The 12,175-nt window shown below is 46.1% G+C and overlaps 1 protein-coding gene across 3 annotated transcripts in view; it reads left to right on the forward strand.

The window, feature by feature from the left end:
• The first annotated feature begins 4,954 nt into the window (after positions 1-4,954).
• The window catches only part of REXO4 (REX4 homolog, 3'-5' exonuclease), a 40,423-nt gene continuing 33,202 nt past the window's right edge, over positions 4,955-12,175 (forward strand). Inside the window, exons 1-2 of one of the 3 annotated variants that reach the window (XM_069241800.1) lie at positions 4,955-5,076; positions 11,702-11,952. In XM_069241800.1, the coding sequence (XP_069097901.1) occupies positions 11,728-11,952 (225 nt within the window). In that variant the 5' untranslated portion in view covers positions 4,955-5,076; positions 11,702-11,727. Of the gene's footprint in view, positions 5,157-8,258; positions 8,323-11,701; positions 11,953-12,175 lie in introns of those variants that run through there. The other 2 variants (XM_069241798.1, XM_069241799.1) reach the window with 2 other exon arrangements.

Below are 12,175 nucleotides of genomic sequence, written 5' to 3' on the forward strand. Positions count from 1 at the left end.
CCCATCTTGGATTCCCCTAGGTCTCTAGTTTTCAGAAATGCACAGGTTTGGTAGGTTTCCCTAGGTGGCGGCTGAGCTACAGGCCAAAATCTACAGGTAGGCACTTTGCAAAAAACACCTCTGTTTTCCTTCAAACATTTGGCTGTGTCCACGTTGCGCTTTGGTGCGTTTCCTGTCGCAGGCGCTAGGCCTACCCACACAAGTGAGGTACCATTTTTATCGGGAGACGTGGGGGAACGCTGGGTGGAAGGAAATTTGTGGCTCCTCTCAGATTCCAGAACTTTCTGCCACAGAAATGTGAGGAACACGTGTTTTTTTAGCCAAATTTTAAAGGTTTGCAAAGGATTCTGGGTAACAGAACCTGGTCCGAGCCACACAAGTCACCCCATCTTGGATTCCCCTAGGTCTCTAGTTTTCAGAAATGCACAGGTTTGGTAGGTTTCCCTAGGTGGCGGCTGAGCTACAGGCCAAAATCTACAGGTAGGCACTTTGCAAAAAACACCTCTGTTTTCCTTCAAACATTTGGCTGTGTCCACGTTGCGCTTTGGGGCGTTTCCTGTCGCGGGCGCTAGGCCTACCCACACAAGTGAGGTATCATTTTTATCGGGAGACGTGGGGGAACGCTGGGTGGAAGGAAATTTGTGGCTCCTCTCAGATTCCAGAACTTTCTGCCACAGAAATGTGAGGAACATGTGTTTTTTTAGCCAAATTTTAAAGGTTTGCAAAGGATTCTGGGTAACAGAACCTGGTCCGAGCCACACAAGTCACCCCATCTTGGATTCCCCTAGGTCTCTAGTTTTCAGAAATGCACAGGTTTGGTAGGTTTCCCTAGGTGGCGGCTGAGCTACAGGCCAAACTCTACAGGTAGGCACTTTGCAAAAAACACCTCTGTTTTCCTTCAAAAATTTGGCTGTGTCCACGTTGCGCTTTGGGGCGTTTCCTGTCGCGGGCGCTAGGCCTACCCACACAAGTGAGGTATCATTTTTATCGGGAGACGTGGGGGAACGCTGGGTGGAAGGAAATTTGTGGCTCCTCTCAGATTCCAGAACTTTCTGCCACAGAAATGTGAGGAACATGTGTTTTTTTAGCCAAATTTTTTGAGGTTTGCAAAGGATTCTGGGTAACAGAACCTGGTCCAAGCCACACAAGTCACCCCATCTTGGATTCCCCTAGGTCTCTAGTTTTCGGAAATGCATAGGTTTGGTAGGTTTCCCTAGGTGGCGGCTGAGCTACAGGCCAAAATCTACAGGTAGGCACTTTGCAAAAAACACCTCTGTTTTCCTTCAAAAATTTGGCTGTGTCCACGTTGCGCTTTGGGGCGTTTCCTGTCGCGGGCGCTAGGCCTACCCACACAAGTGAGGTATCATTTTTATCGGGAGACGTGGGGGAACGCTGGGTGGAAGGAAATTTGTGGCTCCTCTCAGATTCCAGAACTTTCTGCCACAGAAATGTGAGGAACATGTGTTTTTTTAGCCAAATTTTGAGGTTTGCAATGGATTCTGGATAACAGAACCTGGTCCGAGCCACACAAGTCACCCCATCTTGGATTCCCCTAGGTCTCTAGTTTTCAGAAATGCACTGGTTTGCTAGGTTTCCCCAGGTGCCGGCTGAGCTAGAGGCCAAAATCCACAGGTAGGCACTGTTTTCTATGAAAAAATGTGATGTGTCCACGTTGTGTTTTGGGCCGTTTCCTGATCCGGGCGCTAGGCCTACCCACACAAGTGAGGTATCATTTTTATCGGGAGACGTGGGCGAACGCTGGGTGGAAGGAAATTTGTGGCTCCTCTCAGATTCCAGAACTTTCTGCCACAGAAATGTGAGGAATATGTGTTTTTTTAGCCAAATGTTGAGGTTTGCAAAGGATTCTGGGTAACAGAACCTGGTCCGAGCCACACAAGTCACCCCATCTTGGATTCCCCTAGGTCTCTAGTTTTCAGAAATGCACAGGTTTGGTAGGTTTTCCTAGGTGGCGGCTGAGCTACAGGCCAAAATCTACAGGTAGGCACTTTGCAAAAAACACCTCTGTTTTCCTTCAAACATTTGGCTGTGTCCACGTTGCGCTTTGGGGCGTTTCCTGTCGCGGGCGCTAGGCCTACCCACACAAGTGAGGTATCATTTTTATCGGGAGACGTGGGGGAACGCTGGGTGGAAGGAAATTTGTGGCTCCTCTCAGATTCCAGAACTTTCTGCCACAGAAATGTGAGGAACATGTGTTTTTTTAGCCAAATTTTAAAGGTTTGCAAAGGATTCTGGGTAACAGAACCTGGTCCGAGCCACACAAGTCACCCCATCTTGGATTCCCCTAGGTCTCTAGTTTTCAGAAATGCACAGGTTTGGTAGGTTTCCCTAGGTGGCGGCTGAGCTACAGGCCAAAATCTACAGGTAGGCACTTTGCAAAAAACACCTCTGTTTTCCTTCAAACATTTGGCTGTGTCCACGTTGCGCTTTGGGGCGTTTCCTGTCGCGGGCGCTAGGCCTACCCACACAAGTGAGGTATCATTTTTATCGGGAGACGTGGTGGAACGCTGGGTGGAAGGAAATTTGTGGCTCCTCTCAGATTCCAGAACTTTCTGCCACAGAAATGTGAGGAACATGTGTTTTTTTAGCCAAATTTTAAAGGTTTGCAAAGGATTCTGGGTAACAGAACCTGGTCCGAGCCACACAAGTCACCCCATCTTGGATTCCCCTAGGTCTCTAGTTTTCAGAAATGCACAGGTTTGGTAGGTTTCCCTAGGTGGCGGCTGAGCTACAGGCCAAACTCTACAGGTAGGCACTTTGCAAAAAACACCTCTGTTTTCCTTCAAACATTTGACTGTGTCCACGTTGCGCTTTGGGGCGTTTCCTGACGCGGGCGCTAGGCCTACCCACACAAGTGAGGTATCATTTTTATCGGGAGACGTGGTGGAACGCTGGGTGGAAGGAAATTTGTGGCTCCTCTCAGATTCCAGAACTTTCTGCCACAGAAATGTGAGGAACATGTGTTTTTTTAGCCAAATTTTAAAGGTTTGCAAAGGATTCTGGGTAACAGAACCTGGTCCGAGCCACACAAGTCACCCCATCTTGGATTCCCCTAGGTCTCTAGTTTTCAGAAATGCACAGGTTTGGTAGGTTTCCCTAGGTGGCGGCTGAGCTACAGGCCAAACTCTACAGGTAGGCACTTTGCAAAAAACACCTCTGTTTTCCTTCAAAAATTTGACTGTGTCCACGTTGCGCTTTGGGGCGTTTCCTGTCGCAGGCGCTAGGCCTACCCACACAAGTGAGGTATCATTTTTATCGGGAGACGTGGGGGAACGCTGGGTGGAAGGAAATTTGTGGCTCCTCTCAGATTCCAGAACTTTCTGCCACAGAAATGTGAGGAACATGTGTTTTTTTAGCCAAATTTTGAGGTTTGCAATGGATTCTGGGTAACAGAACCTGGTCCGAGCCACACAAGTCACCCCATCTTGGATTCCCCTAGGTCTCTAGTTTTCAGAAATGCACAGGTTTGGTAGGTTTCCCTAGGTGGCGGCTGAGCTACAGGCCAAAATCTACAGGTAGGCACTTTGCAAAAAACACCTCTGTTTTCCTTCAAAAATTTGGCTGTGTCCACGTTGCGCTTTGGGGCGTTTCCTGTCGCGGGCGCTAGGCCTACCCACACAAGTGAGGTATCATTTTTATCGGGAGACTTGGGGGAACATAGAATAGCAAAACAAGTGTTATTGCCCCTTGTCTTTCTCTACATTTTTCCCTTCCAAATGTAAGACAGTGTGTAAAAAAGACGTCTATTTGAGAAATGCCCTGTAATTCACATGCTAGTATGGGCACCCCGGAATTCAGAGATGTGCAAATAACCACTGCTTCTCAACACCTTATCTTGTGCCCATTTTGGAAATACAAAGGTTTTCTTGATAGCTATTTTTTACTCTTTATATTTCAGCAAATGAATTGCTGTATACCCGGTATAGAATGAAAACGCACTGCAGGGTGCAGGTCATTTATTGGCTCTGGGTTCCTCGTGTTCTTGATGAACCTACAAGCCCTATATATCCCCACAACTAGAAGAGTCCAGCAGACGTAACGGTATATTGCTTTCGAAAATCTGACATTGCAGGAAAAAGTTACAGAGTAAAACGTAGAGAAAAATTGATGTTTTTTTCACCTCAATTTCAATATTTTTCTTTTTCAGTTGTTATTTTCTGTAGGAAACCCTTGTAGGATCTACACAAATTACCCCTTGCTGAATTCAGAATTTTGTCTACTTTTCAGAAATGTTGCGGTTTCTGGGATCCAGCGTTGGTTTCATGCCCATTTCTGTCACTGACTGGAAGGAGGCTGAAAGCACAAAAAATCGTAAAAATGGGGTGTGTCCCAGTAAAATGCCAAAATTGTGTTGAAAAATTGGGTTTTCTGATTCAAGTCTGCCTGTTCCTGAAAGCTGGGAAGCTGGTGATTTTAGCACCACAAACCCTTTGTTGATGCCCTTTTCAGGGAAAAAACCACAAGCCTTCTTCTGCAGCCCATTTTTCCAATTTTTTTGAAAAAAACGAAATTTTCACTGTTTTTTGGCTAATTTCTTGGCCTCCTTCTGGGGAACCCACAAAGTCTGGGTACCTCTAGAATCCCTAGGATGTTGGGAAAAAAGGACGCAAATTTGGCTTGGTTAGCTTATGTGGACAAAAAGTTATGAGGGCCTAAGCGCGAACTGCTCCAAATAGCCAAAAAAAGGCTCGGCACAGGAGGGGGAAAAGGCCTGGCAGCGAAGGGGTTAACCGAAGCAGAAGAAGGCACCACTTCCTTGTTTGTGGGCGGGACCTTGAAGCCCCTCGAGAGCTGCTGGCGGCCATCTTGGGGCTGGAGGTATTGGTTCCCCGGCGGGGACGGGGAGAGATAGTTGGTGGCCCCAACACTCCACAAGTGTTGGGGGCCCTGTGCTGGTTCTACCACTCTGTATTCTTTTTGCAGGGGCTCTTCTGGAGGGCCCTATGCTGTGTTAGAGCCCCTTTGCTTTGCGCAGCCCCCTCCCCGTCCTTATTGACGAGCGTCCTGACCCAAGATGGCGGCTGCTCCAGCTAGTCCTTCGTCGCTCTCCACTTATCGGTGAGTGTTTCCCGTCGGAGAAGTTTGTTGGAGTGATGCACTTCCGGCAGCATGGAAGCTCTGCAGTGAGAGGAGAGAAGGTAATGGTGAGCAGAGCAGATGAGGATGTGTGGGCACTCTAGGAGGCTGTGGGCAGCTTGGGCACTTCCATCTTGTGAGATATTTGTCTACAACTGAGGGACGGTGGACGTCGGTGTCTCACGGATCTGTAATTAGGCAGCATTGGTCACAGTTCCTCATCTCTGTGGCTCCGGCGGCTGCCAGTCCTCTAACACACAGCCAGCCTTAGGTCAGCTATTGGAAACGGGCGGCATGGCTCTAGACAGTGTTGTAGCTGCCACACAGGCACTTATCGGCGGTTGCAAAGGGTGGTGGATGCAGCTCTGTTTCATGGCAGTGACTGCTGCTGGGGCAGTGACTTGTGCTGAGCTGTCACAGAGCCTTAAGAGGTCTGCTGCTGGAAACAGTGGTGGTCAGAGCTCTGTTGCATGGCAGTGACGTCTGCTGAGCTGTCTCAGAGCCTTGAGAGGTATGATGTTGTAAACAGTTGTGGTCATAGCTTGTTGCATGGCAGTGACTGCTGCTGAGCTGTCACAGAGTCTTAGATGGTCTGCTGCTAGAAACAGTGGTGGTCAGAGCTCTTTTGCAGGAGAGCCACCACTGCTGAGCTGTCACAGCGCCTTGAGAGTTCTGCTATTGCAAACAGTGGTGGTCACAGCTCAGTTGCATGTCAGTGACTGCTGCTGGGCTGCACTGGCAGTGATTGCTGCTGAGCTGCTGCAGAGCCTTGGGAGGTTTGGTGCTGGAAACAGTGGTGGTATATCTCTGTTGCATGAGAGTGACTGCTGTGAGCTGCTATGACAATGACTGATACTGAGTTGCCATACAGCCTTGGAAAGTCTGCTGTTTGAAACAGTGGTGTTCACAGGTCTGTTGGATGACAGTGGCTATTGCTGAGCCGCCACGAAGCCAAGGGAGATCTGCTGTTGGAAACAGTGGTAGTTACATCTCTGTTGCATGACACTGACTGCTGCTGAGCTGCCACAAAATCGAGAGGTCCACTGTTGGAAAATGATAGTTACTGCTTTTTGCTTGATAGTGTGTGCTGCTGAGTTGCCACAGTACCTTGGAGGCTGCTGTTGAAAACTGTGGGGGCCACAGCTCTGTTGCATGATACTGACTGCAGATAAGCTGCCACACAGCCTTGGAAGGCTTCTGTTGGAAACAGTGATGGTCACAGCCCTACCATCGGATGACGGCAGATGGTCTTTCACAGATTTTTCTGTTGCATGACATTGTCACTGATTTGCTGCGGTTATTTGCAGGTATCTTGTGGGAAATGCAAGTGAACCCAGAACTATTGTTGTGTGACAGTAGATGTCATTGGCCTACTCTAGAGGTAGCAACTGGTCTGCTATTGAAATTTACTCTTGGCATTGGCTGGCACTATCCTGCCACAGAGCCTGATGTTTCGGTATGTGGTTTAGTATGTACTGCTGTGAGAAAATTGACATAGTCAGTTTTATTGTGCGGTTATTTAAAACCTTTACAAACAAGCAAAATAACTCTTATACAGCATACAGAGTTAAAAGCACTACATCATGAAAATAACAATGGTAAATTCAGGCCAGGAAAGATTAAACAGAGACATTTTCAAAAGCAAAAAAGTTTGGAGTGCATTTTTTTGGTTGTTGCCACATGAAACATGACAGACCTTTGACTCAGTTAGAAAAAGCAATGTGAAAAGTACACTAGCCCGGTCCCGTTATAGGGCCAATTGGCACAGGAAAGAAACATGTTACATAATTATCTTGCTCCCGAAACATCTATTTTGCTAAAGTGCACTGTGCAAAATATGCCAGAGGCATGAATAGACCCAGCCTGTTTGCAGCATGCCGAGCAAGCAGTGAATACATTTCTCTTAGGACTGCAGCATATAAGGCATGGAGTTTATACGGGCTCAACCGGCCCGATATTAGACAAGCAATGTTAAAATAGCGCAGATGTTAAAAGATAAAGGATGCAAAGTACAGAACAGATGCAGTAAAAATAGGGTACAACATTTAGCAGCATGTTATCACGGCACTGGAGAATTTACTTTGTCCAATTTGATCGCAACCTTCTGGAGAAACTTGACAGTTTTAACGTTTAGGAGAGTGTTATTAAGATTCAGGCTAGCAATTACTACCTGCCAGCAGGTGCGGAGTCCAAGACAAATGAATTCAGGAGGGAGAAAGATTATCCTTTGCTGCAACACTGAGGGGCAGATACATAAGATGTAGAATAAAATTTATTTTTCTTGGCCACAAAGACGGCATCTTGTGTCGTGAGATTCTGTACGCCGTCATGTCGGAAGGTGAGTTCGCAGATTCCACTTGCCCGATCTTAATGCCACAAGTGTGGCCTTGATCCACACAGAGTAAGTGCAGGTGATATAATTCTGCTGCTTGCTTGAGGAGTAGGCGTTAATGATTGACCATGCATGAGAGCTGTTGCTTAGTACTGCCAAGTCATTCAGTTTTTACAGTTTTTTTCTATAGAGGTTGTTAGTTTCTTGAACACATAGGAAGAAAGATGTTTACTCCAAGCCTACAGTTGTCATCTAGATGACACATGTACAATGATAAACCTGCACGCTCTAATTCGTACCAGATTTGGCCAGGCATGGCCTCTTGTGGTGCAGATCTGAACCCATGGCAGAAGTTAAGAAACCAGCTGCCTCTGCCCCACTACTGTTTTATAATACGCAACTCTTATACCACTTGCTCAGATAACACTGTCTATGGTAGCTGAATGGCAGCTTTATAAATTCTAGTGATCGGTTTGTCTGCTGTCCTAGCCTCCCTGCCCAAGGTAATTTTGCTTCTGTAAATTAGTGCGGGAATGACCTTTGATTTCATCACCTGGAGAAGGGAGTCGAGGCTTGGACCTTGTAGTTTCTGGGCAGAAGATGAAAAAGCGAACATTAAGCTAGAGCCTTTGTTGTTCATTGAGCCCAATTGGGATGTAAATGATCCTTTACTGTCTAGGAGAATGTCCAGATATTTGCAATCATTGCTGTGGCTGAGCCATATGCCATTAAGCTTCCACCTGCTACGCCAGGTAGTTTTTGGTCTGAAGGTAACCGTCATGGTTTTGTTTGATTTCTAGCCCATTTCTAACAGTACAGGCATCTAGGGTGGAGAGTCGCAGCTGCAGACCGATCTTTGTCTGGCTAAGGATCATGGGGTCATCAGCATATAGGAGGTGAGTTATATGTTGACCACCCAGCTTAGGCAGGTGGCAATTTACTTAATCAAGGAGGCTATGTATAAAGTAAAAAGTAAGGGAGCAAGCACGCAGCCTTGCTTCAGTCCATATTTTGTAGGGATCTTTCTTGAGATGCAGAAGCCATCTCCTAATTTAACCCACACCCAGGTGTTGGTGTACAGCTGATCGATTGCTCTCAACAAGGCACCTGGCAAACCCCAGTCCCGCAGTTTACGCCATAGAGGGCCTCTTGGTATGCTGTCAAAAGTGGGCTTAAAGTCCACAAAGCAAGAGTGAAGCACCCATTTATTCCTGATTACTTTCTCGCACATGGGAGACAGTGCCATCAGATTTGAGGTGGTACCACATTTGTCTCTAAAGCTGCATTATTTCTTGGAATGATCTGGTGTTTCTTTGCCCAGGCTCTGAGATAGTCAAGTAACAAGCTCGTTTAAAGCTTAGCGTCATTGTCATTTAAGGCAATGAGTCTGTAATGGTGGGGGTCAGATTTTGTGCCCCCCTTTAAAAATTGGCTGAATGATGGACCCTCTCCAGGAGTCTGGGATGCTGTTGGTGAATAAGCAGTGTTTAAACAGGGGAGTTAACACCTTAGTCCAAAAGATAGGGTCAGATGTGAAGAGAGCGGTAGGGAGTCCTTTGGGCCTGGGGCCCCATCTTTCCGCAGCCTTGCCAGATTCAGTGCACAGCGTTCCTCTGTGTGATAAGATGTGTAAGGCATAGTAGGAGAGTCTGCACGGGCAAATCACTGTCAGCAAATTGATGCCCAACTGTATAAAGTTTGCGTAGCGAGTTTCTTACTCAGTTATCAACTAAATCCCAGATCTGACTTATCAGTTACCTGCAAAAGTAAAGTTAAAGCTGTATGATCAGTGGCCATACTGGGCGTGGTTTTGGTTGCCTCAACCACGCTTGCTTGTTCTTATGTACTACCACTCTTCCCGGATTCTGATTTCCTTGGGCCGGAAGTGCTGTTCATGCACAGCTGCCTGGCACATGATTTCAGACTGCTGTACCGCACATGCATGGGAATCAGTTCTCTCACAAGCTATTAAATGCTGCAAACCGCTGCACGTTGTAGAAACTGCACCTAGAAAATACTAACATGTAATATTATGCAAAGCATCCATGGGCCAGTGTCTGGTTAGTCAACCTTTGTCCTCTGCAGAGGTCAAACGCAGGTTCTGTTCTGAAGTTATTCAATGAAACCTTACTTTACCCTAAACAAGTGTATTTTAAATTGTAGCACTCAAACTTGTCTTACTAGTAGTTGTTAGTGGTTAAAGGTGGCAGTGCCTATTTTTTCTGTTACTTGGTAAACATGAACGTACACTGGTTTACTATAGGTCGACAATGGCACTCGGTGGAGCGAATCCTCACTTGTCGTAGACAACAGAGCTATCCCCCATTGATTTATTAAAGAAGAGCTATTCCTTGCTTCAGTGATTCACCCCCGGATAGGTGCTTGCATGCATGTCTGATTGAATGCCCGTTCTGCCTAATTGTCTGTCTACATCCTTCCATCTGCATCTTAAGTCCCACAGAGGAACCATTATAAGCAATACAGCTAGTACTAGTTATGTGGAGGTCTGTAAACTGCCCTTGGCCCACACATGCTAACACTTGGGGACCCTCCATTGAGTAAACCCACTATTGTAATTTGAGACTGCCCATGAGACCACAACGCACCAAGGAGCACTCTAAATTGACTGTCACTGAGCTACAGACACCCTTTGCATATTAAGACACTACAGGGAGAGAAGGTAAGAGGGGCAAGAGGATTGTGCTACTCTGACCAAATATCAGCTGCAGAGAGACCTGCTTTGCACGGCCTAGGCACCAAAGTAAAATCCTTAGTCTTGGAATACACAGCTCACCAGCCCGGCAGACTGATGTAAGAATCCGTGTAAAAGCTCTCGCCAGTGCAGCCCTATGCATCCTCACGCTCAGTTGAAGAAACAATCCATTAACACCACAGAAAGTAAAGTTGAAGCCCATGCATCATGAGGTCTGTTGGAACCCCGACGGACCATCAAAGCTGACAGGTTAGGCGGTGGGGTCAAATGACCACACACCCACTGTTATATACCTTCACAGAGACAAGCCAAAAACTCCTCGTCCTCCAAAGAGCTTGGCCAGAAGGTCGCAATGAATCCATCCTTTCACGTTAGAACACAACCACCGGAAAAATCCAAAACAACACAATTTCACTGTACTAAAGCATGGTCTGGCCACGCAAAGACAGTTCCAGGAATGGCCCTCCATGTGGCAAACCCACAGAGACCTAGATCTACTAGAACAATAGCTTGGAGACCAATTCATTGTTGAACATGCACTGTATAAAAAATGCTGTAACGCAACTGTTTCAGAACCACGATCGGTCAGCACTGTTGGTCACGTATTCTCTAATATGCCATTTTTATTTCTCAAACGCAACCTTTGCCAGAAAGCGTTTTGGTGCTGAGAGGAGCAACAATAAAACTGCCTTCAAGAGCCAACCGTCAAAATAAGAAAACATTTTTAAATCCAAAATTAAGTTGCTTTCATTCTTTGGAATGTTTGATGGGATTATGTTTAATTTTTGTGTAGCCTAGTGGAAACGCTTGTTGATAAATCCTTGTCCCTTCCCAAGAAGCTGTCCAGGTATGGAATCTTGAAACTACTATTCGACAGCGTGGTTTGGATCTGATCAAACAGTTGTGACCATGGTTATTGCTTGTCTGCTGCAGCCACAGATGCAGTCGCTGATCTGGTACTGGGTGACTATGTTGGTTTGCTAATGGGACACAGTTGGTTGATGGAGGGGCACTCATCAACTACTGGGCAAAAGTAGTGGGCACTCATTTTCTGGTGGTCCTCTTCTGGGAGCGAGTGACAGTAAATGTCCTATTGGGGGTTATTGTGGCTGTCACCAGTCTGATGGTTAGGCATTGGTGGCTGTCAGTGATCGGTTCTTGGACAACATTTTGGGTGGCTATGGCTGTCACTGATCTGCTTATTCCGCATTGATTGCTGTCGCTGCCCGCTACTGGGGGACAGCGACTGACAGTGGTTTGTTATTGGGTTATGGTGACAATCTAAGAGTCATGGCGGGTGACATTGAAGGAAATGTGCATGCAGTTGGGAAGCTCATCAGTCACTGATTCTGTTCTGTGAAAATCAGCATTGATGTATCATTGGCAGAATTTTGTCTGCTATTGGGTTGACAGTAGCTGCTGCTGGGCTGCTATTTGGCGACACAGGTTATTCATAGTTTGCCTTTGTGCAATAGTAAAAAGAAACAGAGTCATGTTTTCTTAAAGGCTGTTTACATACTATTTGCTCGAGTACTAATTATGGTTCCACTTTTTTTTTATAGAAGAATTTTTTTTTTTGGAGTGTTTGATGATCTGTCAGGACGGAATGACAAAAATAACAGGCACCAAACCTACAACAAGTACTGGAACAGTATCATCGAATAAATCAAAACTCAAGCGTAAGAAAAAGAAGTTCTGGAAGCACACAGTAAAGAAAGACCCTGGAGAAGCACCACATGGCACCAAAATAACACCCCTTCTCCCGCCAAAAGTCCCTCAGGAGTTTTCCTCCAATTGGAGAGCTTTACAAGCGGTAAGTCATGGCATCCTATATTTGGATACAGCAGGAGTATGAGTGCATTGATTAATGGCATTTAGTCACTAAAACTATGTTAAAACAACATCAAGTAAAACTCTGATATTATCAAATTTTACCTCCTCCGTCACTATGCAAAACTGAGTAAAACCTCCTGGAAGTTGCACTTTTTAAAGTCTGCCAAATTATCCTCAAATAAATTATTACATTTGATTTGTTT

Source organism: Pleurodeles waltl, chromosome 6 (assembly GCF_031143425.1).
Source record: "Pleurodeles waltl isolate 20211129_DDA chromosome 6, aPleWal1.hap1.20221129, whole genome shotgun sequence".
Lineage (NCBI taxonomy): Eukaryota > Metazoa > Chordata > Amphibia > Caudata > Salamandridae > Pleurodeles > Pleurodeles waltl.